The sequence below is a fragment of the Aspergillus bombycis genome (genome assembly GCF_001792695.1).
Source record: "Aspergillus bombycis strain NRRL26010 chromosome Unknown contig00164, whole genome shotgun sequence".
Taxonomy (NCBI): Eukaryota; Fungi; Ascomycota; class Eurotiomycetes; order Eurotiales; family Aspergillaceae; genus Aspergillus; species Aspergillus bombycis.
This window is the reverse complement of record NW_019170166.1, coordinates 30,081-55,711: the sequence shown is the minus strand read 5'-3', so window position 1 is coordinate 55,711 and position 25,631 is coordinate 30,081. Positions and strand designations below refer to the sequence as shown.

General features: G+C 47.1%; 8 protein-coding genes across 8 annotated transcripts; 3 read left to right on the top strand and 5 right to left on the bottom strand.

Moving 5' to 3' along the window:
* Window positions 1–1,969: 1,969 nt before the first annotated feature.
* Window positions 1,970–3,174, top strand: ABOM_011204 (zinc-dependent alcohol dehydrogenase; the record flags this gene model as incomplete). The annotated part of the gene is made up of 3 exons (XM_022538332.1): window positions 1,970–2,620; window positions 2,703–3,057; window positions 3,128–3,174. The coding sequence occupies 3 exons, from the start codon at window positions 1,970–1,972 to the stop codon at window positions 3,172–3,174; spliced, it is 1,053 nt and encodes a 350-aa protein (XP_022383738.1).
* Window positions 3,175–3,510: 336 nt separating this feature from the next.
* ABOM_011203 (putative GABA permease) lies at window positions 3,511–5,594 on the bottom strand (the record flags this gene model as incomplete). The annotated part of the gene is made up of 8 exons (XM_022538331.1): window positions 3,511–3,662; window positions 3,728–4,112; window positions 4,186–4,272; window positions 4,328–4,860; window positions 4,930–5,077; window positions 5,138–5,184; window positions 5,245–5,466; window positions 5,516–5,594. 8 exons carry the CDS (start codon window positions 5,592–5,594, stop codon window positions 3,511–3,513), a joined length of 1,653 nt encoding a protein of 550 aa, XP_022383732.1.
* A 724-nt stretch (window positions 5,595–6,318) lies between these two features.
* On the bottom strand, window positions 6,319–8,776 carry ABOM_011202 (bifunctional K:H/Na:H antiporter NHX1; the record flags this gene model as incomplete). The annotated part of the gene is made up of 5 exons (XM_022538330.1): window positions 6,319–7,547; window positions 7,598–8,257; window positions 8,325–8,474; window positions 8,541–8,576; window positions 8,734–8,776. The coding sequence occupies 5 exons, from the start codon at window positions 8,774–8,776 to the stop codon at window positions 6,319–6,321; spliced, it is 2,118 nt and encodes a 705-aa protein (XP_022383733.1).
* A 431-nt stretch (window positions 8,777–9,207) lies between these two features.
* On the bottom strand, window positions 9,208–11,275 carry ABOM_011201 (putative sucrose transporter; the record flags this gene model as incomplete). Its single annotated transcript, XM_022538329.1, has 5 exons — window positions 9,208–9,937; window positions 10,016–10,526; window positions 10,578–10,899; window positions 10,972–11,011; window positions 11,091–11,275. 5 exons carry the CDS (start codon window positions 11,273–11,275, stop codon window positions 9,208–9,210), a joined length of 1,788 nt encoding a protein of 595 aa, XP_022383734.1.
* Window positions 11,276–12,589: 1,314 nt separating this feature from the next.
* Window positions 12,590–15,001, bottom strand: steA (sexual development transcription factor SteA; the record flags this gene model as incomplete). Its single annotated transcript, XM_022538328.1, has 5 exons — window positions 12,590–12,842; window positions 12,897–12,980; window positions 13,076–14,614; window positions 14,678–14,777; window positions 14,878–15,001. 5 exons carry the CDS (start codon window positions 14,999–15,001, stop codon window positions 12,590–12,592), a joined length of 2,100 nt encoding a protein of 699 aa, XP_022383735.1.
* Window positions 15,002–21,904: 6,903 nt separating this feature from the next.
* ABOM_011199 (uncharacterized protein) lies at window positions 21,905–22,817 on the bottom strand (the record flags this gene model as incomplete). Its single annotated transcript, XM_022538327.1, has 2 exons — window positions 21,905–22,411; window positions 22,473–22,817. The coding sequence occupies 2 exons, from the start codon at window positions 22,815–22,817 to the stop codon at window positions 21,905–21,907; spliced, it is 852 nt and encodes a 283-aa protein (XP_022383731.1).
* A 182-nt stretch (window positions 22,818–22,999) lies between these two features.
* On the top strand, window positions 23,000–24,079 carry ABOM_011198 (1-(5-phosphoribosyl)-5- ((5-phosphoribosylamino)methylideneamino)imidazole-4-carboxamide isomerase HIS6; the record flags this gene model as incomplete). The annotated part of the gene is made up of 3 exons (XM_022538326.1): window positions 23,000–23,299; window positions 23,508–23,586; window positions 23,796–24,079. 3 exons carry the CDS (start codon window positions 23,000–23,002, stop codon window positions 24,077–24,079), a joined length of 663 nt encoding a protein of 220 aa, XP_022383737.1.
* A 520-nt stretch (window positions 24,080–24,599) lies between these two features.
* Window positions 24,600–25,094, top strand: ABOM_011197 (uncharacterized protein; the record flags this gene model as incomplete). Its single annotated transcript, XM_022538325.1, has 4 exons — window positions 24,600–24,637; window positions 24,701–24,758; window positions 24,859–24,951; window positions 25,017–25,094. The coding sequence occupies 4 exons, from the start codon at window positions 24,600–24,602 to the stop codon at window positions 25,092–25,094; spliced, it is 267 nt and encodes an 88-aa protein (XP_022383727.1).
* Window positions 25,095–25,631: the final 537 nt, after the last annotated feature.

The following is a 25,631-nucleotide window of genomic DNA, read 5'->3' as shown; positions in this document are numbered from 1 at the left end:
TCTCTCTTCTTCTTCTCTCTCTCTTCTCTCTCTCTCTCTCTCTTCTCTCTCTCTCTCTCTCTTCTCTCTCTCTCTCTCTCTCTCTCTGTGTGTGTGTATGTGTGTGTGTGTTGAATCACAGCACTGCGCCATTTATGGAACGCTGAATCAGGCACATATATTTGAGACGCGTATTGGGCAGGCTGACTGAGGCCCCGATAGAAAGCTTTTAAGGGCTATATGGCTGAGACTTTCGGGACGATGCAGACTGGGTCGTTGGAGAGCGGCTTGCTTTCGTTTGACAGCATACGCTACCGTGGTGTTACAGCGGTAGCAAACACGTGGGACAGGAAGCTTTACATTGTCTAGATCAAAGGCATATCAAGCATGTCAGAAAATCCCCTTTACCAGCTGGCAACGTATCCAAATGCTATTAAGGAACAAATAGACATAGTTTTATGTACTTCTACAGAAGGTGGAGGTCAGGTGGCTTCCAAAAGGTCCTTTGCCCGTAAGGTACTCCTGGCTGGCTTTCAAAATTTTAAAAACTCCCTACCTGCCGTAAAAAAAACTCGTTTGTCGTTTTACAATGTGAAGATTATCTGCGCAAAGGCTGTTATTGTCTCCGTATCCATGAGTGCGACAAGAGAAGACAATGATGATGACGACGAGAACAGATCACAAGCAAGGCAATACTACAAATGTTACTGAAGACACCATCTGTTCCGGGTTACAAAAGTCGTCCCTAAATTTCAGAGAGAAATTCAAGACTCCCTTTCATAGAAGGAATTGACCGAATCACAGACCCTATGTCTCTCGTGTCCAAGATCCTCCAGATATGAGGAAGCTGCCTGCCAGTTAGGTACCAGGATTATACATTTATATGTGGGCTCCTTCAATATGTTGAGCTCCGTACGTCCGGGGTCAGTTTGGGAAGAATTCCAAAAAAAAAAAAAAAGCTCCTCCATCCCGCATCTCAGCAAATCCCGAGAAAAAGCAAGCAAGAAGGAAGGAGGGGTTTTTCAATGGGGCGAAGTGGCTCCCATGCTAGTAACTTTGAAGTACGGGACCTGCCGCCTGAGGCACCCATGCCGTCCTTCAAACTGACTAGGGTTGCCACTTCCATTGGCCATCAGTCCATCGAAATCATCTGATTTTAAGGGAACGATATCGAATGGATTGAATCTTTGCCTCTTGAGTCTCAGCTTCCCAAGAGGCTCAGTCTACCTTATTCGGTGATCTATCCCGACATCCAAGCTTGACGTGTGACAGGGAGCCTTAAAAGAAAAGGAAGGTCCTTCATTCTTGCCCGCATGATATACGGCCAATCTGACTCAATTTGGGAAGGCTTGGCCTAGGATCTGGACTCCCTGACAGGGAAGCTTTTTCGGGGGAAGGGAAAGTCTCTCTGGGACTCTCTGTACATTGGACATGTTGGAAAGGAAAATCGAAGGATGGTGCTTTATGCACCATCCTACCAATCGGGCAATGCGGAGAGAGAGCTTAACCCCGATGACGTCGGCCCATGGATCTCCTGTTGTGGTTCATTCGGTGGGCTGATAATCTTCCATACCGAATCGTTTGATCGTCTTGGAATAGCTTCGGTGTGTCTCACAGAATCTCTCTCATGTTTTCTTCTTCTTTTTTCTGTTTTTGACCTTTCCTTTCTCTCTCTCCGGTGACTCGTTTTCCATATGTCCGTCTCGTGTGTGTGTGTATCACTCCAGCGCATTCACTCTCATTCACTACTATGATTCCCACCCTATAATACGACGTCATGCTACGAGATTCCCGGATTGGATGACCATCACTCCACCCCGTTGCTTTGATTCTAGACTCCTATAAGAACTGCCCAGAGTCTCACCCTCAACTTACTTCACTTCCTCACCACTTCTCTTCTGCAACCGATTCCCTCATTGTGTGAATCAACCTAGTTCTAACGAAACTTCCTTTCGGACCATTTTTCCTAGCAAAAGACCCCAAAGTCACAATGTCGATCCCTGAGATGCAGTGGGCTCAAGTGGCCGAGCAGAAGGGCGGTCCGCTCATCTACAAGCAGATCACCGTCCCCAAGCCAGGACCAGATGAGATCCTTGTAAAGGTTCGATACTCGGGCGTTTGCCATACCGACCTACACGCCTTGAAAGGTGACTGGCCCCTCCCGGTGAAGATGCCCCTTGTAGGTGGACACGAGGGAGCCGGTGTCGTCGTCGCCAGGGGTGACCTGGTAACTGAATTCGAGATTGGCGACCACGCTGGTCTCAAATGGCTCAATGGATCCTGTCTCGCCTGTGAATTCTGCAAGCAAGCCGACGAACCGCTCTGTCCGAATGCTTCCTTGTCTGGCTACACGGTCGATGGGACTTTCCAGCAGTACGCCATTGGCAAGGCCGCCCACGCCTCCAAACTTCCAAAGAACGTTCCTCTGGACGCTGTCGCTCCTGTTCTGTGTGCGGGTATCACAGTCTACAAGGGACTGAAAGAATCTGGTGTTCGCCCGGGTCAAACCGTTGCCATCGTTGGTGCTGGTGGTGGTCTTGGTTCTTTGGCGCTGCAGTACGCAAAGGCAATGGGCATTCGTGTGGTGGCCATTGATGGTGGAGAAGAGAAGAAAGCCATGTGCGAGCAGCTGGGTGCCGAAGTAGGTCAATACAGCTCCTCCACCTCCTCCTCTTCTACTACCTCTCATTACCATAAAACACTAAACTAACATAATCCCAAAGGCATACGTTGACTTCACTAAGACCCAAGATCTCGTTGCAGATGTCAGAGCCGCTACTCCTGAAGGCCTAGGTGCACATGCCGTCATTCTTCTTGCCGTCGCCGAAAAGCCCTTCCAGCAGGCCGCCGAATACGTCCGCTCGCGCGGTACCGTCGTCGCCATCGGCTTGCCCGCCGGTGCTTTCCTCAGAGCCCCTGTTTTCAATACCGTCGTTCGTATGATCAACATCAAGGGTAGCTATGTCGGTAACCGTCAAGATGGCGTCGAGGCTATCGACTTCTTCGCACGCGGTCTGATCAAGGCTCCATTTAAGACTGCACCATTGGAGGATCTCCCGAAGATCTTCGAGCTCATGGGTTCGTTTACCTTTATACCCTAATAATGGATGCCTCGCCTTTCATGGGATTATGCTAACAAATGAAATAGAGCAAGGCAAGATCGCCGGCCGTTATGTGCTTGAAATCCCCGAATGAAGGGAGCATGATCATAACGCACGGAATGATAACAATTACGAGAATTATGAGATTCCATCATCTCTTCCTCAGGGTCTCTGGTTACAGACTATGAAGAAAATAAGAACTCTAATATAGAAGGTACTATAAGGGCACCTATGCGTGGGGTTCGGGACGGCGGGTGGCATCTTCTAGCAGATAGGTAATAATTCATGGTGTTAATTTAATAGCGTTTCGTTTACGTCGTGTCGAGCGTTCATCTTTCCTTGCTCCGTGCCTATTCTCCGTGGCGCATTCAGAGATGAAATAGTCTGTTTCGTCTAGAAAACGCCACCGCGACTACTTGCGTCATGCACATTATAACCCTCCAATATTTGCCTCAGAAGGACTAGACGAGCCGACCGTTGTCTGAGGTCCCTTATATATCTTCCTTGCATATAGCCCATAATACAGAAGTGCACCTCCCCAAAGCGCTCCATTAATAACCACTGTATAGTTCATATCCTGCGCTAAACCAAGTGTCAACTTCAATAATGGAATGAATGTATACCATGAAAAGAAGGCGAAAACTTACGAGTTGGATCCGGCCCTGTAGTTGGAAACATACACAAAATGATTGCAAACGCTAAATACACAATAGCGGTGACCGCTATCGGTTTACTAAATCGACCCGTATAAAACTCGCCAGGGTGGAACCGGTCCTGACCCCAGATCAGCCGGCAGAGGATGGGCATCATCCAGGCGAGATCATTGCCGGCTACGGCAAGAGAGAAGAGGGCGTTAGAGGCGGCGTTGTTGATTATGGAGAGGAGACCGACGATGATAGCGGATACTACGACGCCCCAAATCATGCGTACTGGTTGGTAGCGGATATTTTTGCTGACTTTGCGGAAGAAGGAGGAGAAAGGGAGGGCGCCATCTCGGGAGAAGGCCCAGCTTTGGCGAGAGGCGGCGATCACCTGTTTAGCATTTTTCAATGTTAAGGCTATAGGTGTGATAGGCACAGATGCATGTTATGGAGGGAATACGAACCAGACTCAGCCCCATGAAAAATTGGACAATTGCCACCACTATCATGAAGCCAAGGGCACCACTTTTTCCGAGGCAGTCGTAGTAGATCTATGGTACCTAGGGTTAGTATGCTGGAGAAGGCGTGGTATATGTACATGCTTACTTGTGCCATTGGTTGGCCAAGGTTTGTATTCAATACACCGTCCAAGTTGACATCAATCACAGCTGCAATTACTGCAAGAGAGAGAAACCCTAGAGCTCCACAGAGGCCTGCAGACCAAATGATACCCAAAGGTACAGCGCGCGCCGCATGAGTAGCCTCCTCGCTCATATGGACACACGAGTCGAACGCCCCGATTGTCCAGATCGGGGAGAGCCAGGCTAGCATGAACGCCCAACCTTGGGGCCAGGTTGTGAGATTTTCAGGATGACCAAAAACATAAGCACCCGAGTTAATATGTCCGCCCCTGATAGCCTTCCCTATTGGTAAAGCGAGGACAGTGGCTAGCACGAGACCGACATTGCTCACAATACATACCGACTGAATCTTGGGCATGATGCGTCCAAAGAACGTAGCTATAACGCCATGGACGACGACGCAGGCCACGTACGTTCCGTACACGACTGGACGGGAGGCAATCCAGTTACCATCGTGGGCCAGTGAGACAACAGACAGTAGCATGGTAGCGAATCCATCTTATTTGCAAGTGTCAGTGGCACACAGGGTCGAAATTGGTTGTTGCACAGATATTACAGGTTACATACAATCCACAGAGCAGACGCCACCGAGGAGACCGATAGTATTGCTATATCCGACAACAAAGCTCAGAGGGTTCTTCCATCTGTCACCACTGAAATAATGTGTCCAGAAATAAAGGCCTCCCGCCGTTGGCATTGCGGAAGCCAGGTCGGCCTTGATCAACGATCGTCAGACTGATAACGCGGAGAGTGAGGGACGATGCACTCGACATACCATGGAGAGACCGACGATAAAGATAAACACACTAGCAGCTAGCCATCCTGCAGTTCTGTCAGCCCCTTGTAAAGTTGCACGAGTCAGCCAAGAGAGTCTTACCCTACCCAAAGAGTCAGCCAAATTTTTCCAAGTGGAGAGATTTATCGATTCACCCAAACCATCCCTACAGGGCCTGCAGGTATCGAGAAGGACAGTGTGGAAGCAATCGAAGGCAATAGGCCCATGATACTGAATGCTACGGCAAAGACCTGAGTTGTTGAGTAGTGCCTTCGCAGTTCCTGTTTGTAACCGAGAGTGGCTGGCGAGATCAATATCCACTTTGCAGTCTATGTGCATGGGTATATGATTATGGCTTGGTTATCCCAAGGAGCTTACCAAGAAGTTGCATATCCCCAGACTCCACTGGGATGTCATCCTTCTCTGCTGCCGAAGCAGCCTTAGCCTTGGTATCCATAGCCTGGGATTCCTAGGGGGAACAAAAAGGGGAAACAATGAGATACGATGCCCGACTAAAAGGTAATAACTGGTAATAAGGCTTCTAGAGGGTGCCGAAGGGAGGAAATAAGCGAAGGAGGGGAAAGAGAACTCGGAATTGAAGGAAAGTGGCTAGGCCAGGGACTTCTTCTGGCTTGCCCTCAATAAGCTCTTCGTAGATAAGCCATCTCTGCATGACGAATGTTTATCCCTTCCCTTCCCCGGCCTTCGGGTCATGCGACCAATCCACCTGGGTTGATAAGATTGAAGATAGAGAGAAAAAGAGGGGAAACGAAACGATCGGGACAAATCCTAATGACAACTTAACATACAGTGTATTATTGTACGAGATCAATACTCATTTCATTGGAATTGTGAGAAAAAAAAAAGAATAAACAAAAAACAACTCCTATCTCCAAAAAGGTTCGTCTGAGGAGATAGTCCTGTAGATAATCTGAAACGCTGTGTCTTCTTTCATTGACCACAATCATATCTCAGCGAAGAAGGAAAACAATCGCTAGAATTGTTCTTAGTGTACACAACTTAGCACAGAGTTTCCAGACTCTGCGATGCCCAACCAATTGAAAAACAAAAAATAATTATGGAGCATGCCTATGGCCGGCTGGTGTATCAAAAGTATAAGAGCTACAAGCTTCTGATAAAACGGAACGATCGAAAGCAAATTATAGGTATATGAACAACGCCTACACAGCACCCGGTCCCTTATGATTCGATTGATCCAACAAAAGTCGGGGTTTGATGTAGTCCTCGTCCAGTTGCCGGAACCACGCGCCATGATCTCCAGATGATCCTCCCGAAAAAAGATCCCGAATAGCTTGACTGGCGCTCCGCGATGTCTCTCGCCCCGACGGGGACACATTGGCAGAAGGAGATGTTTGTGAAGAGCCCGCATACTGGGGGGGTTGCGATGGTGACCGCCGAAGTCGAGAAGCAGTGGGTGCTGAAGGAGGAAGATCATCGTCCGAGGGTGCTTCATCCACGTCTATATCAAAGGCATCAACTTGGTCAACATCCGCCGTTCGGCCCTTACCGTGACTCCGCAGACCGAACTCGTCTTCGCTACCCGCACTGTCACTGTGACTTCCAGTGCCGCCGCCAAGTAGCGTGGCTGTGGATGAACGGTCGCGGGTTGTTTGCGTGTCCCTCTGACTGTACGCATTGGAGTAGAGACGCGAATGTCTCCGGCCTTTGCCCGAACTAGATTGCGGTGGGCTGGGACGGCGGTTATTGCCGCTTGAATAGCTATCGTTTCGGTCAAGGCCCCCCCGCTGCACTCCGTCCAAGGGGATGGCTGAGTCCATCCGGCGGGGGGTATATCCCAGTGCAGTATCAGATCGTTTGTAATACGTTCCCCCATTGGTAACTTCAATGTCAAACTCATCGTCAGATTCGAGTTCCTCAACGACCCCGGTCCTAATACCAAGGATTTCTAGCATCCGGGCTGTGGTGCCGCCAAATATTATGACTGTCAGTACGACAACCACAAGCACCGTAGCTCGCAGTGCGGGCGCGTTGACACCTGTTAAGCCCGCGGCCAGCGCCACACCAACAGCCCCACGAAGCCCGGCCCAAAAGAGCATTGCTTGATAAGCGAAGGGCAACTCATCTGCCACTTCCATCCCGCGTCGACGGGCCCTGTAGCGAATGAACCAGTTGATCGCCTTAGACAGCGGGAACACAGCGAGGTATCGGGCAAGGCAGATGCCAATGACAGCTACCATGATGAAAAGAGGCTTGAACTGCAGATTCCTCTGTACAAGCAAATCAAGACCCAAATAGATGAAGATAAAGTTTTCTGACAATTGTGCCATCACCTGGAACAGATACTTCGTCGTTAATTGAGTTCGGCGCGACATGTTATAGTACGCATAATGTTTTAATGTAATTCCACAAAATAAAAGGGAGACGATGCCTATTAACTGTGAGTTTTGGAACACTCGAAGAAAGAATTCGGTTACTTACCAGAGAGGCGAACGCCATTGGAGAAGAAGTAACTGGCATATGCGATAAGAACAATTAGGCAACTCTCAATCTTAGGCACGCGGCGGACGTGTGTATGCTTGAGACCCAGTGCAGTCATGATACCTACAATCATGCCTACGAGCATGCTGCCGAAGAAGACAAGCAAGAAAAGACCGATGGCCTCAAACAGATTGAGAACGGTCAGGGAACCCGCATCGCTGTCGGCATACTTCTGTGCAGTCTCAAACAAGACAATTGCAATTGCATCATTCAAAATCGACTCGCCGAAGATAACGGTGTAAAGCTTCGGCTCGACTTTGTATAGGTTAAAAATGGCGAGGATAGTAACTGGATCCGTCGCAGAGAGCGTAGCGCCTACAGAGATAGCTTCGACAAAAGAGATGTTCAAGCCATCCAACGGAATCCGCGTCCAGACAAACAAAACAAGTCCCAGCACGATAGCCGAGATGAAGGTCCCCGCAAACGCAAAGGTAAGAATAGTGCCAATATTTCGAAAAAAATTTGCCTGGTGTAGCTCATATCCCGAGGCTAGGATAATTGGAGGAAGAAGTAGGTTGAAGAAGAACTGATAGTCGAATGTGACGCTGTCCTGAATGGGCGATTCGGGACTCAACCGAATGATCAATCCGACAAACATACCTATAGCACCCGTGAGACACCAACCACACAAAAGGCTTGTGCTGATTGCAGAAGAAAAAAAACACACCAGCAAAAATAGAAAGGACAGTTTCATGAACCGCTTGGATCTTCTTCTGTTGGAGAATGTAACTGGTGAATAGCGCGAACATCAAGAGCATAATCAGAATAAAGAGCGCCCAAGAGCTGAAGAACTCCTTGGTGCCAGCTTCCGGAGCATCTATCCAAACCCGTCATAGTCAGAGAGTGGTATTACGACCCGAATATTGGGAATTTCGGTGCGCACCTTCGTCAGGGTCAGATTCGGAGTCCGCAGCTCTCCCTAGCATAGCAGGAACGGTCAGCCATGGCGCGTTCAATTTCTCAGGAATATATCACATAGTGTGGCTCGGCGACTAGTTTCACTGGCACAGTGACCGTGACAAGTGAGAGCGCCCTTGACAGCAAAACGTTGGAATAACGGCAGGGAGGAGACATACGGATAATTTGATGAAGGGCATCGCCCATCAGTTGGCTAGCCATCCTTACGAAGGCCACGCAACTACGACAGCGGATGACACCAAGCGGTTAACTCCAGCTGCGAGTGTCTGGCGCCAGACCAAGGCGCACATAATCCACTGACAAAGATAAAGTGACGAGAACAAATGCGAGAGGAAAGAGAAGCAGGAAGATGAGATAGGCAGGTAGATTGGGACAAGTAATCAACGGTCAGTGGTCGCCCGCATTTTGCCCGATGACCTGCCAAGAAATGCAGTCCCGCCGGTTGTCCGCCCGCTGATCATTCGGCATGTTGCATGTTGTACCTACGTACTAACTAAACTAATATGATACACGCTCATAGGTTTCATATGTTAGTTTCTTTCTCTTCCCCCACCCCCCTCCAGGGAATAATCACTACTTCTGACTTATCTCAAAACTATCACCATCATTTCGACTCGAACTACATAGATCTTTCACTTCAACCGATGTCCCTCGGCAAGCCGGCTAGTCAGCCATGCTGCAAGCACTGCAGCGCAACCTCCGAACCTCAACACCCACCCAACACTATCATCCCAAGGTTCACCTCTAGGTTTCTGAAACATCTTAAAAATAGCACTGCATATCAAGCTGGACAGGATCTGCGGCGAGGAGACCGCCACATTATGGAGCCCGAGAATGATTCCCGCCTGGGCTAGATTTTCTTCCTCATCCGTTGGCTTCCTGGGCCCATCCTCTAGATCACCAACGCTTATGGCAGAATTTGGCTGAGTAGAGTTGTCAGTGGAATACTGTGCTGCAATCTCTGATCGATGTTGCCGAACCCGACGTTCGGCATCAATCCGTGCGACCTCTGCGGATATGAGCGCGAAAGGTGCCCAGAGCGTCAAAGCCCAGGAGATACCGACTATTCCAATAACCACTGTCGCCGCTTGATGACTATAGATGAAAAAGGTGCTAAACATGCAGAGCGCAAAGAGTACGTGAGACAAGAGCCAAGCTCGGCGGAGTGTAAACCCTGGGATCTGCAGTTTTGACAGCCACGTTGATCCGTCTGTGGCTTCGATATTCTGCTTATCCGGAAGAGTCGGAGGCGGCTCTGATGCAGTACCAACTGGTAGGCTTGAGCATGACATTCTCCTTGTTCCTAGAAATGGCCTTCTCTCATCTGAAGGAGGGTTGATTTCCTCAGATGAGACAACAGACCTGTAAGTAGGGACAACGAAAATAGGCAACGTTATGTTAGTAACAAACGAAATGATTGCATATACAAGAAGGGCAAACGTTCCGATCCTAGTAGCTTTCTCCCAGGCCTCGTCTATTTCATTGTCAGGAAGGTTCGGGTGTTCATCAAAGATTGGGTTAACATAAAGCTGCCCGATGTACGTTGTAGCGTAGAAGAGGAAAGGAAACCACCCAACCCATGCAGCCAGTTGGACTTCACAGACTTTGGCAATCTGGGGCGGTAGGTACTGGATCGACTTGAAAACTTGTCGGAAGAAGGCTACAACGCCTGGATTTCCGGTAGAAACTGACGATTCGAGCCGCGGATCTCTTTCCTGAATATATAGACAGCTGATTAATAGCGTGATAACAAGTGACAGCGATGCTAGTGCGCATAACACTTTGAACTGCGTATTTCCCAATAATGGGAGATAGCGGGGCAAATCAATATATCCAAAAATGTATCCTAGAATATTGCCCACGCCAGTGAGCCGGCTAGCCCACGCGTTCGCTGATTCCTGTTGGTGCGCCGGCGCGTTATCAACGATAAAACACCGAATGCCTGCTTGAACTGTGCCCGTTTAGTATGATTAAGCCAAAGGAACGAGACAATCATTCCTACCAGTGTTTATAGCGAAATCTAGACAGTACATCAAGATAGTTGCAAAGACTATGATCGCCGTCCTAGTTCCCGTAGACGCCTGGTCGACGCCAAATATACCGAGGAAACCTCCTATGAGCTCTCTCACCCACGCAAGAGCAAGCAGAGCCACAACAGTGGCCAAGCCGCCAACTACCATGAAGGGCTTCCTTTTGCCCCATGACGAGCGACAGTTGTCGCTGCAGATGCCAATATATGGCTGCACAAGCGTTCCTGTGAGAGGGCCAGCAATCCAGACGAAAGCGAGCAGGGCTTTGCTCATTCCCAGAGACAAAAGGAAAGGCTACATAGGCACGTACATCATAAACAAGGTTAACGTGTATTCCCACATGGGTGTCGGGTTAGATTTGCTTACCGACCCATTCGATAGTTCAACTGACCAGACAATCTGGAGTCTATGTTTTCCTTGATCAGTATTGCCGTCTAAAGATACCTGTGATTTCATTGTGTCATAAAGTAGGGCAGATAACTTACCCACCAATACTCAACGTTAGTAAGAAGAGATACCAGCTACTCTTCGTGTCTGATAAATGTTCAGGAGCCTCGGCTCCAACGCCATTCTGCATTTCTTGCGCTGTTATTAAGTCGACGTCGTTATCGTTGTCTGGTCCCACTAAGGGGGACATCTCGTCCGCCACTCGTTCATCTGTATCCGCCATTAGGGCGAATAAGACCAAAAACTATTTCTGGTTTAGAAGTCAACCTCGGCTACCACGGAGAACGTATAACCTGCGATTTTCTAGCCCAGAGCGGAGGGGATGTGATATATGGGAAGGGCTGTAAAAATTAAATAGATAATAGAAGGTAACGGTAGGTGGAGCAAATAACTTGTTCTTCTTTTCTTCGTACTTCCAACGTCACTATGAGAAGAATATATGCAGGGCGAAGTGTAGCTTAAAGAAGCGTTAGGTGTGTCTAGACCCTAGTTAATAGCTAGAGTCGAGGTACCCGGACTCTTATGTGGACCAATCAATAAGAAATGGTATCATCAAGGACGATCGTTTGCAGATAGAGAAAGTAGACTACTTGATAGTGGCTGGCCGGGATTAGCTTCGAGGGAAGAAAGCAAAGAAAAGGAGAAGAACGGATACACAAATCCGATGGAAACACGCTTCCAAGACGATGTTAATGCAGGATATTATCCTCTTGGAGAGGCTGGTTCAATCGACGTCAGCAGGGCAATCACATGACGTAGCACAACACATGGAACGCCTGGAATCGAGATCCAAATGACGAACCATGGGTTACGGCGCTTGTCAGAAGGACACTCACTGTATTTAATTTACCGTAATTTGGGAAGGGTTATTTATGATCTGGAGTGGTCTTTAGAACTTCCGAAGCTTCAATATTTCATCATAAACAGGGCATAATGAAAATCCCATAATATTCCGCAATATATTTGCTCCTCAAAAGCTATACGCCGCTTTTATTCCATCCCGCATCGTGCTTTCCCTCGTGATTCCTGCCATACAGAATCCCCATATAGAGGAAAGAAAAATGATACAGAAGTCCATCCGATATCAACATAGCGCGTGAGAACCAAATAAAAACAACCAGGAAAAAAAAAATTCAAGACTGATTATGGTAGAACCGCAGCGTAGGTGACGACCGGTAACGCATGTACACACACCAAAATCCAACGCATTCCGGACAGTAGACCAGAAAATCGGCAAACCTGCACTGAAATCCTCAGACCCTGGCGGTAGGCTGGAGAGCAGAGATTAGGACACCCCCTCAACATGTCTCAATAACGTGATGTAGTAGTCCAGCAGCCAAGTCACAATTGGAGACTCCAATGGCTGGATTAAATGATGCAACAAATGGTATAAACAAATATTCTAAAGCATGTAAAATATCCGACCCCGGACCATTAAAATCCACCGTAGGGATCATGGTCGGCAAAATCGGAGTCATTATTAATTTCACGAGAATCGGGAAAAGTACCACTGGGGTCGTACTTTCCTTCGCGCCTTCTACATTTGCTGTTGTAGAAGTTGCGGAGCAACCATATGAGGTGCCATCATGGTAGGCATGGCAGAAGGTAGGGTCATGGTAGAAGGCATTGACGTGACGGTGGATACATTCACCACGGTACTTGGAATAGACTCGGAAGGGGACGATCCCTCATCCTGCGAACCGAGTTCGTTGTCCTCATTATCCAGGTCCTCATCTTGCGCATGAAGTGGTTGTTGGCCATCCTGTTGAGCCTCATGGATCCGACGGTGTCTACGCGGATGGTCAGTGTATTCGTTAGTTACAATGCATTGTTAGTCAACTCACTGTGCGAGATTGTCAGAGCGTGAAAAGGCTTTATTACAGTACGGACAAGGGTAGGGTCTTTCTTGAGTGTGGGTTCTCACATGCCTATGTCAATTGTCAGTGGGTACTTCCAAATACAGTCACAACGCCACCAAATAGATAGGTGAAGTTAGTGAAGACACCGGATAGTTGTAACTTACCGCTTCAGATGTTCTAATCTCTTGAAGAGTCGCCCACATGACGGGATAGGGCATGAATGTGACTTCTGGGGATAAGGGCCAAGTTCCATCATTGTAGCGCTTCGAGCGCGGCGAACAGGGCCAGGAACAAACCGCTCCGCCTTGTTCATCGCACTGTGCTGCACACCTGTCTCCAGGACATCGCCATTAGGAAGTGCTGTCAACTCATCAGGAGGATTCGCAAGTGGCATGGCGCTCTGCTCAGGATTTTCTTCGAGACTTGAAAGTGGTGTCCCATTGCGAGACATCTCGTGTAACAAATTCTTTTGCGGAAGGGCGCCTGTCGGATAACCATTCATGACACGGCGGGACGAGTCATGACGTGGCTCTTCGACCTCAGCGACGGGGGCCACCGAACTGGAAACGGAGCGCCGTAGATCACTTGGCTTATGAGCAGCATACGCAACTGATTGAGAGGGTCCGGGCGCTTGAGAATAAGTGGGAGTAGCGATCGGGTTGTTAACGCCCGGTGGTATCGAGGATCGACGTCGCCGTTGCTTGTACGTTGGAGAGCCCTCTAGAACAGAGTACACATTTGAATGAAATGTTCTTGCAGGAGTGGGGAAATGGGCGCTTGCGAGATTTGATGGCGGAAGCTGCAACATTGGGTTGAATGCAGCAGCAGAGATCTCAGGGATAGCAGTATAGAGGCCGGTATCTTCATTAGCAATATATGCAGGTTCAGTGCCAAGCGGAACACTGTGCTGTGGAGGCGTAACAGGTTCAAAGGACAATCCCCGGTTGCTGTAGTCTTCGTATTGGGACGAAACGAACGATGGCGCCGGCGAATACTCGACGAAAGTTGGCATGGAGGCATGGCGCTGATGCACGCGAGCAATGGGCATTCCATTGCGATCATACTGGATTGACCCATAATCGAACTCGCGCTTAACAACGTTCTGCGCCAGGGTATTGGGCATAGGGATCGGGTTGTAAATCGCTGGACTGCCAGATTCGTCCGGGAGGAGTGATATCGTCGGGGGGGCCATCTGGGGAGCCATCTGGGGAGGAGGCATAGCGTCAACGGTCCGAACCACTGGGGAAGCGGGTTGGCCATATGTCGTACTTGCGTGTGCAGTAAACGATGATGAGTTTGCTTGTTGTGCCTTTGTGAGCTGTTCATACAACGATTGAGATGAATCAAACTCGAAAGACAAAGCAGGCTCGCTGACCGCGACGGTAGTCGCCTCTTGTCCCATTTTCTCCCGCTTCAAATCACGTTCCAAAGCATCGAGGAACAGGCGATCGTGTGGAACGCTATACCAGTAAAAAACTTTTTGCTTTTTCTGTGTTCGAATGCAATTGTTCTTATAGAGAAAATCAAGGAATGGACTTTTCGGTTCTTCTAGTGTCGCGTCTGTTCCAGCCTTGAGATTACGCAGATCGGAAAAGATACCCTCTTCGAACTTCTTCGAATTCTTGACGGGACGCCCGAAGGCTTGAAATCTAAAGGCGAGACACCGAACTATATCGGTACCGGAGATGTGGAAAAGATTGTTCCTGATATCAAATCAGCCCAATTATCCTTACTCTGAACCAGAGTTAACATGTGATCAAACGAACCACAGAACACAAGATATGTAGTCGCCAGTAGGAAGTAGGAACCGCCTAATGAGTTGATCTGGTTGCCAGTCCACTGGCGCAGAAAGGAGGAAGTACTTCACTATATCGAGAATCATATTAGCCTAGAAAATGATATTGATTGATGTTAAGTGACGAGATTGGTCGAGGCGGCCGCCTCCATTGAGGTATACCCGACTTACAATTGTCAACTTGCTGTAGCGCGACTTGCGCGTCATGGGGAAGGCTTTGCTGCGCCTCGTTTGAAAGCATGAATGTTTCCGGTTTCTGAGGGGGTGCCATCGGAGCACCATGTTGCGGATACATCTTGCTCAGAGAATGCCTGTATATCTTATTAATCAAGTGCTAGAAGAATATCTGAATCAAAGATAAGCGGCATTGACAAGTTGGATGAAATAACAACTCTGTGGCTCGCCTTTGAAGCAGCAATCAGAAACTGGGATGGAAACCTACGCACAGGCACGACTGTCTCAGAAAGTGGCAAACCACAAGCTCTAAACTAAAGAGCGATATGGGCTAGGAAAAGAAAGTGATAAAAATTGAGTAAAGGAAACAAGAAACAAAAAAAAGGTAATAAGTTTAGGATATGGAATCAACGACCGATCATGGAAACACTGAAGCTATCCAAACACAAGAGGAGCCGGCCTCTTAGAAAAGGTGGGTGGGCGCTGACGTTGCAAGGCTTGTCAACTCAATGAAGGAAGAGAGAAGGCGAAAAGAGGGCAAGAGAGAGTTGAAGTGGGCCAGCCCGGATCCAAGTCTCTTTGAATAACTCGCACGGCGAAAGTGGAACGAAACGAAGGGTGATGAAAAGAAAGAGAAAAAAAAATAAAGAAAGAGGTCAGTCGCGATGAGAAGGGAGGGGGGGAAGAATAAGAGAAGGCGGAGGATGAGTGCCGGAGGTGTTGCTCTTTTACAGCGGTTAGATGGTAATAATAACACTAGGGTAATAAAATAGTAAAGGTAGGTAACTATGTCAATCAATCAAAATAATAATAGTAAAAAATCAACTAGTGTTGAGGGGTTAAGAACTTGGAAGAGGAATTCAGGGAGCGCCGACCGAGACCGGATGAGGTTTCCCAGTTGGAGGGCCCTTTTTCTGGCTCCGTCGTTCTCCTCTCACTACTTCAACTTAATTAAGGTACTTAGTAGTACGACGGCTAAACCGAGTCTCTTTCTTCTCTAGCCTTTGGCCTGTGGTTGGGCTGCGGGAAGGACGCACGACGAAAAAGTAGGGCTTCTGTTGGCGAAGCGGAGACTGGCGCCAGGGACCGCCTCCTAAGGTAAGTACTACTAGTAGTACTAGAGGTAGGCTGAGCGCCATCCCATACATGATACGATACACGTTAGTTACCGTACCCACGGTTCATTGCGCCAATCCAAACGAAGCACAACCCGGCGGCTGACAAACAATGACGGAAGGCAAGGTAAAATAGCAAAGTATTTAAACCGTCCCGTACCACTACGTATCTGGCCGTGTATGGCGAGTGGGGCTTCCGTCGAGTTCCTAAGATTCCAATTCCTGTCGCCCTGCTGGGGGGGGCCACCCAACTGGGTCATCAACCCGTTTTTTTCTTGCCGGATCCGTCCCTCTTCCTCTCAAGGTTAGGAAGGGGAGTTTGTGTTCTGCGCCGGATTAACAATGGAAACTTCGAGTATACCACTATTGTCGACGCCCTGGCCATCACCCCCTCTGCAGTATAGTCGTCACCTATTAATCTCGATCCTTAATGAATGTACATACGTACTTATGTACAAAGGAGAGGGAATGGCTCCGTAGCCAGATTGTATTAGTCTTCTTCTAAGACAGCCGCCCCTTTGTACGTATGCCGAACATGTGGCTAAAATGACAAAATCGACACAGCACGGAGTGGGACTAAGAAGACAATGATATCGGGAGGGTACCTGGCCGGTAGTTCCGATATTCCTCAGACCTTATGATTCCCATCCATGGTTGGAAAGAGTAGGTAAAGCGTGCACTACGTACATTGTAAATACGATCATTTTAGGCGCCGATGGGGGCAATAATGAATAAAATAAAATAAACCGTGAAAAAAAATACCAAAAAAAACGGGCAGAGAAGGGGAAAAGAATAACTCATTGCCCTTTCCACCACTCAACAGACAGTATATATATGAGTTAGTAATTAGCATCCAAGAGAGGTACCATTCAACCTCTATAGAGAATTTTTGTATCTGCCATGTATTAACCAAGAGTACTAACTTTTTAGACCTTATTGGCTTATTTTTTCGTTACTTGAATCTAAATATTATCCCGAATCCTGCACATCAAAGAGATGATCATCACAGCGCTTAAAATGGACAAGTCATGTTAATTACACAGGATGCATCGTGAGCTTCTCCTCCTATTAGTACAGCGTAGATATTCCCAACCCTCCAAATTTCCCTAGACTAATCAGCCGAGAGGAGTTTTCGTCACGCAGTGGAAGCGATAAGACTCCAACCATGGATGCCACTGTTAGTGGAACCCCCAAAACAATGCCAAGCCTGCACGAATAGATAAAACTGGCGCGGGAGGGAATTGTGAAGCATTTGTCCCTTGTTTCAGATTCCATGTGAGCGCTTACCGCGAGCCAATGGGAACCAGTAATCTGGAGGTTCACCCCCTCCAGTGGCTCCTATGGCTGTAGCCCACTTCCCGGTGCGGTGTATGTTGGATGTGTATGTATGCGCTTTCCAAGCGTAGGTAGTAATTTCCAGGCAAGAGTTTTCCGTGAAGAAACCGGCAATTCCTTCCTGCCCGACTAGGATTGATATTACTTGTCTCGCTGACCGTGGTTAGCGCTTCCAAGATGATCTCACAGCCGAAGTGAAGCGGCTTTTCGTCTATAGACATGATATTTTGTATGGGGATTGAATAGGGGAATCCTGAAGGTAATGCAGGGATATTTGTGGGAACAGGTAGAAGAGCATCCCCGACTCATCTAGTTGAATGAGTGCTAAAAATAGACGTGATATGATCAAAACATAGGGCGTCGAAGCTTTCTTTCCCTTTTTCATGATTTTTTATGTTTATGTTTATTATTTGATTATTTAATTTTATTTGCGTTTTCTTCACCCCCCCTTCTCCCTTCGATTCTGCATAGACCATAGGTTAGCGACTATAGAGTGTATGGGGCAGCAATGCCTTTCTTGTTAATAATAACAAGGGTAGAGTTAAGCTGCCACGATCTGCTGATGTTTACTCCCCTGGTGTTGAATCAGTTTTTACTAGCCGCTTATTACATGCGGGCAGTACTGAACAATGGACATCACGCTAAATGTCGGCCTTATACAGCCTCGTTGGCTTTACTCGGGTTTTAGGTAACTTGTGATAAGTCTGATTAACTAGCCATGTTGACCGATCACTTTCATATAATGACGATTACTATTACCTTTGCCACCAGGCCATGTCAATAGAAAGGAGCCTAGTTGGCAGAGGAGTCGAGACTGCAACTCAGATAGCCTTTTCTAGTTGCACTCCATACTATATTCTATTGAATCCTTCTAATATACATAGATTAATTCTCCTATCTCACCGTTGACCTTAAATATTAGCGCAGCTGATAAAATCCTGAGCTAAACTAGGTTCGGACTCCAGGGTCTTGGACATATGCTTCATCATTACATCTGAGGTAACTCCAGGCTACCGCACACTTACTCCCTGTCGTTTGCTTTAGGTTGTTTATCTATAAAAGGCCTTGTCGGGTGTCTTATTATCGGCATACCACATAACATAATCGGTATTGATCACATTCCAACGCCGACTGTGTCATCTTCATGTAAAGTAGAGTCTTGGCTGTTAATTGCCCTGTCTAGTATAGGGTATAGGTCTACGGGATATAAAGATGTGGACAGGTACGCTAGGAGAATTTTTATATTAAAATGGGGAACCCGACACTCCGTACAATGCGTTATATTAAGTGACCCATGCGCTTTGCGAACTATAAGGCTATAGTACATGTTCGTTCATATTCATTCAAAACGGTCATCGACGTTAGACACCAGGAGTGATCTGCACGACCCAATTCTTGGGAGAATAGCAAGCTTCCAGCGACGATCACTGGTCGATAAGCCCTGCAGGATCATAATTTTCCATTTTACAGCGTTCTATAAATGCGTTTCTCCTGAATTATTGATCATGTCTGGGATGGTCTCTAAGCGGGTAGCTTGGGCCCCGCTGATGGTCTTATCCTCTATACATTGTTAAATATCGCTGCTTATAAACCACACGAAAATAGTCAAAAATAATTGACCCGATTGCTGTGTCCCAGTCAATCTACGAGTACATACTCCACTATTTCGGCCGAATGCGCCCCAGCTTATCCTGTGGTATGAATGCATATGTTCACACAGAGTGACTCGGCGAACGAAGTATGTATTTACATAGACCTGCGCATGCATGTGTAACCATAAGGGAAGGAACAAAGACTACTACTTTGAACCGACAAACCAGCCATGAATAAAGATCCGAAGTAATTTATTTTCAACCGAAGATGCGGGAAACTACTTCCTTGCAACCATTCGATTACCTAAATGCCGGAGGCTGGTTGTTGGGTTAGCGAGATATCCGAATCTCCGACGGAGTATCAACAAGACAGATCTGATGATATCATTAATTGCTAAAGAACACTCTGTACTCCTGGAAGCTAAGTAGGTACAGGACCCAGTATCTAGAAGACTAGAACAGCTTTGTTGGGGCCTTTCCCCATCCACAAGTGCACATTTTGTGGCTAACGGAAGCAATAGGATTAGTGCAGTGCCAATGGTACCTTAACTCCTTTCGGATTCCCCCACTTTGGCAACTGAAATAGGTAATTGTGCCTGGACTAGACTACAAACAGCTTAGGGTTTCTTTGCGCGACAGAGATATACTGCAATGCGCGAAAAGGATTACGGTTGTCTCATCCCCCAAAGCCACTAGTTCAGGAAAAGTGAGAAGAAATTTTCTCTGTTTTCCTTTTATTTTTGTCTAAGAAAAATTCTTTTCCTTCTTATTTCCCACTGCGGAGTAGTAGATGCGATGATCATTGAGAGAATATGGAACCTGGTCTTTGGCCCGCTCGGTACGACGGGCTCTTGCTTGATCGGCCATGGTGAAACGATCTAGAAAAATTTCTCTGGATGTTCAACTGTTCATGTTTACGAGGCCATTGTGTAAGTCTTGGGTACTATTAATATCACAAGTTCGATTTTTGATATCATGATGCCACCGTCTCAATAGTTGCATCCTACCTTAGGCAGATTTAGTGCAACAAGAGATTAGTGGGTGTTGTTGTATAGGTTTGGGGCTTTTTCTTTTTCCTTTTTTTCCTTCTTTTTTGCCTTTTTTTTATTTTATTCTTCTTATCCTTTCCGTTTCCTGTGCCTCCCTCCCCACAGTTTGAACCAAAATTCGAGGCTCCTGGATTTCAACTTATCCCATATGGAGCAACTCATAAACAGGGAACTGTCCAAGTGAGCGATTGGAGCATTTGGTCTCCGGTAGACTTAGCACATCTTGGCGCTACTAGAGCGGGTGACCAAAGACATTTTCCGAAGTTCTCCCCTAGTGCCACCAGATAAATCGGTCCTAGCTTCTTCGTAAAGAGTCTAGGAGAACAAAGTACAGATGTGGACTAACCAGGACAGAGTAGCATTGGCGGATGAGAAAGGTTGCCAAGAGGCTGGTTAAGCACTAGAAGCGGTGATTACGCATTCTTTGTTTTTCTATATGCACTCTAGATGGCACTTTGGGATACTATCAGCTTTAGTGTTGCCATTACTACTATGACCACGGTTTCAAGTCCATGACCCGTATCCATGATACGAAAGTGATACGAGAGCACGATGTGCAACTGCGTGCTAGTCTACCTTCCGGGTGCAGATAAAGAGTGTTGGTCAACAGACCTGGACTCGTGATGAGTGTGTCATATGCCTGGGTTCTTTGCTTTGCTTGGAAGGGCTGCGTGCAGGAATCTGAAACAACTAGTGCATGGTACTATAGAAAATCCCCGGTCAACTCGTGATTTGCTATCTCGCCTGGCAGTGGGCACGACCCTATGCTCGAGTTCCAGGTATGGAGCAATATGAGGACTGGATTGGGGTAATACTAATCTTTCTCTGATATTAAGCACAATCACCGGGCTATTCCACCCATGGTGATTAATGTATTAATAGGACTGGAGAAAACATCTGGAGCCATGCAGGTACCCTATGATCTATCGGCCTAAGGTAACCGGTGGAAAGGGACTGCAAGCTCGGAGTGGAACTCTTACGACCTCGATTGGTGCAACTGCAGAGACTATAAACTCAATTATAACGCTTCCTCTACCCCGTACCAAAAACTCTATGGAAAGGATTGAGTAGTAGTCGACCAATAGACGAGTTTTGGAATGGACCGCTTGATCCGAAAACTGTAAGCTCTACCACGAAGATTATCCCAACATTGCGACGTTGGTACCTCCTATTGGCACAACTAAAAAGAAGGGAAAAGAAAGGCGCACTACCAATGTCTCTCGATTCGGGTCCAGTGAGAGCACAGTTGTCCTCTATGGTCATATATATATACCTACTTATCTTTACTGTGTATTCTGTGCTCATTGAGTAAGGAATAAAAGTCTTGGGCTCCCATGGGGGAGCTACGGAGTACCATATCCAGAATCAGTCTAGAAAAACGGAGGATTGTCTCGGAATTTTTAGGGGCCCCATTCCTAAAACTCAGTTTTCCTCGGAGGTTTCACCATATCTAGGACTGCGGAGTTGGGACGTGCTTTGAAAAGCGCCCTAGAATAGCCAGAGAATAAACTTCTCAAGTCCCAATGCTCAAGACGAAAGTCTCAGGACGAACTCCTTACAGGTGGATAGTTTGCCGGGTGCCGTCTGTCTATTTGTCGTGTTGCAGCTCAAACACAGCACAAAGGACCGGGTACATTCTAAATCCTTAGTTGGGTTCATCATCGCCAATAGTGGATGAAAAGGATTCGCGAAGGATGGATAAATGCAGTGGCGAGCACAGGACGAGCGGGGGATTGACAGTAAGAATGTCATCGTTGCCCATGTGAAGATAAAGGCGATACCAAGGCCCCTAATCCAGGCAACAACGACAGACAATCTGTCATGAACAAGAGACTAATGCGATGATGCTATTTCAACGAAGAAGTTCCGAGAATGCTCCGGTGTAGCAGGTAATTCCTTATTGGAATTGCCTATCAGTACTGCTTGCTGCGCATTAACGGCGTCCTCTGGTCTTGCCTTTACCGGACCGTCGTGGGCCTTGAATGGAAGATAGATCTCGTTTGCTCAAGTTCAGAGTACCTCCTGCAAACTTTCCGATAGAGGGTCCCCCGACGCCACGTTCCCGTTTTCCGGTGCTGGGTTTTGCTTTAGGCACGGGTTTCTCGAGAATGATTCCGTTTTCTCTAGCTTCACGTCGACGTTTATCATCCTTCTTCTCAGCTTTAGCCTTGATTCCTCTTCGGTGCGATGACGGCATATTCTGATGGTACAATGATGCCTTGGCACCGAGCGATTGCATTCGCAAGTCAAGAGCTTTTAGTCGATTTTTACCGGTCGGCGCAAGATCCGACGATGACTCGAGAAGATGGGATTCTTTCAATAGTCGTTGTAATGCAAGGTCATTCTTCAGATTTGCGGTGTCATCTCCATCGTCCTCGTCTTTGTTTGGGGAGCTCCTAATAGCTGCCGGTTTAACAGAGAATGACGGCGGCTTCGCGGTCTGGGTATTGCCATAGAATTAGCCAATTTCTGGAGGACAAATATATATCGTGTAGACATACCATGAAGGCTTTGCGGGCTCTCTTATCCATTGGTTCCTTAGCCGCCGCCGACAAGTCGTGATGCTCGACTACCTCAACATTGCCATGCCCGTCCTCTGAGACGCCACTCCATTCAGACTCGGGCTCAGATTCTTCAGATTCATCAGTGCTATGCTCATCATCGGATCCCTGAGCACATGTAGTGCGGGTTTCAGGTACTTCTAATGGCTGAAATTGGGCTTCAAAAAATTTGCGGAAGATATCATGGCTAGAACTATCATTCGCCGTAGTGATTGTTGCTTCGTCATCCTCGGATGTTATGGATCTCGATACAACGTGTGTATCTCTCTTTCGTTTTCCAATCATCTTTCGATACCCGGCTTTTCGAAGCGTTGTTAAGCTATGAGAGACCGAAATTCGAAGCCTTACATGGCTACCTTTTTGTCGAGTCACGTGTGATAAGATAAGCTAACCCCTCGTGGGATTTCCACCATGATATATCGACTACAACACAGCATCAGGTTTAGAGACCCATTGGAACAGACAAGATGACCAAATTCCGACCTTGTATCGATCTCCACTCGGGTCAAGTCAAGCAAATTGTTGGAGGGACATTGAGCAATGTCCCTGCGGATTTAAAGACGAACTATGTTTCTAAACTTCCAGCTAGTCATTACGCAGAACTGTACCAAAGACACGGCTTACGTGGAGGCCATGTTGTGATGCTTGGTTCAGGCAATGATGCAGCAGCAGAAGAAGCACTTAGCACATGGCCGAGTGGCTTGCAGGTCGCCGGTGGAATCACCGATAAGAATGCTCAGTACTGGATAGACCAGGGTGCCGAGAAGGTGAGTTCTATTACTTTGCTGAATGTCGTCTGTATCTACTTGATTGTATATTTAGGTCAAGTCAATTATGATCCTATCGTTCTTACATTATATCAAAAATTGCCTGGCTATCTTTTTGTTTCCCCCCTTCCCCCCTTCGTTCGTTCGTTCGTTCGTTCGTTCTTCCGTCCTTATAAGCTACCACCAGGTACTAATTGCCCTTGCATAGGTTATAATCACATCATTCCTCTTTCCAGAGGGTAAATTCTCTCTTGAAAGGTTGGAATCGGTTCTTTTCGCTCTTGGAGGTGACAGATCAAAACTGGTTCTAGATCTGAGCTGCCGAAGGAAAGACAACACATGGTTCGTGGCTATGAACAGGTGGCAAACCATAACAGAAATGGAAATCAATCAAGGCAAGTTTTTTTTATCTATTTTTCGTTTTTGTATCAGGGCGTTCCTAGGCGGCCTATGCTATAGGGAAAGTAAAACATCTCCTGTACTGACCAAGATAAAGAATCCATCTCGCTACTGGAGCCTTACTGCTCGGAATTTCTTATCCACGCTGCAGATGTGGAGGGACTACAACAAGGTATAGACGAAGAGTTAGTGTCTAAGCTCTCCGAGTGGTGCTCGATACCGGTTACGTATGCTGGCGGTGCACGGAGCCTAGAAGATCTTGAGAAGGTTCACTCAAGTAGTCGAGGAAAAGTGGACTTAACTATCGGCAGCGCGTTGGATATCTTTGGTGGTTCTGGTGTGACATTCGACGAATGTATTCAATGGAATAAGACTCACTAGATGAGTGGTGGCTTAGAAATGTGCAGGTGTAGCTAGCCCGGTTTACATAGATATATTTCTCTCTCTTCCAAACCCCGAGCGTTTCTTTTAAACGTTAGTCTAAACATAAAGTCATAGGATAGGGCTAGAGAAAACCGACAACTAATGCTTTACCTCCCTTTATTTCAATTAAGATATGGGTGGAACATAATTATTTGTAAAGTCAAATACAAACGCTTGCATCGGGGGTTGATAACTTGATACAGGCGCGGGTCCAGACATTGTTGCCAAAAGCGGTTTAGGCGTTAGCATTCAATCGGAGCTTTCCTTCCGCCTGGTGAACATCATCTATGATAGCCGCCCTCCTTGTCAGCTGCATATTTAGACACAACCAAAGCCTCTCACGCCTCCTCTTTTTGCTTGTGTTGTGCTTATTGACATTTCCCGAGTGTCACTTTTGTGATACCATCGAAACTGAACCTAGTCGGATCGCCGAGACATTGTACCAATCAGTCATTTATCGCATCACTTCGTCTTCGATATGAAGCCTGTCGTGTCGGTGTTGAATGCGTGGTCCTGGTATGTCTTTGCCAAGATAATTCTGTGCTTACTACAAACTGACCAAATATCTTTACAATATAGCGCGATCATCTCCCTTTTCGCCATTGTCATCCTCTCGGTTCTCGGATCGTTATACAAGGTTCGTTTGCTGCCGGATCTTTTCGCTTGATAATGGCCAACACTGTTGCCTGTCCTGCGTGTGGTATACTAGGAGTGGTACCTAATTAAGATACTCATAGAGGGAGCACCACGGATTTACCGGCTCAGAGGGTGAGCCTGAGGATGGCGGTGCGGTCGCTGCTTCGATCTTCTCAGCCGTTTTTGTATACGCTGTACGATTCGCCCTATCTGGATACGGTAACTAGAACATCACATTGCTGACAGTTACGCTCCATAGGCATTTTTCGTTTTCTGTTCTTTCCAGGCCTACCTTCACGTGCGAAACCGCAGGGGAGGCGCCATATCGCTTAACTAAGTTGTCACTATTGTTATACCCTTCTTTTCGATGATGAAATCAACCACAACATTTGATTCTTTGGCCCTACCTCTATATGACTGCGTCGCCCAAATGATACCACGAAGTGGTCTGGAGCGGGATGTGATAAACCATACATGCAGTGTAGCGTATGCTGCAGCATTTGCCAAGCGGATGATGACCTGATGTGCCCTGATTCTAGGTACTTGTGTATATTATGTATCATGGGCTCACTCACCGTCTTGCTATCTGTTGTTTTAGTTTAGCTTTTTATTTGCAGTTCTAAGTGCTTTATTGATGGGGTGTCCCCTTGTGCTTGTGGTGTATATAAATGTCGGTTATTATAGAATTAGCTTTGCTCACTATTCTGTTGTGCATATGGCTGACATGATACTATATCACTAGCCTTAGCATACTATTTGGACAATTTAGTACCAACTAGGGTCTAAGATTTAAAACCAGTCGGCATCACAGGTGTGCATGCACTTCAATTTTAGTTTATGTACAAGTACGTATCCCTTCCAAACTTCAGATACG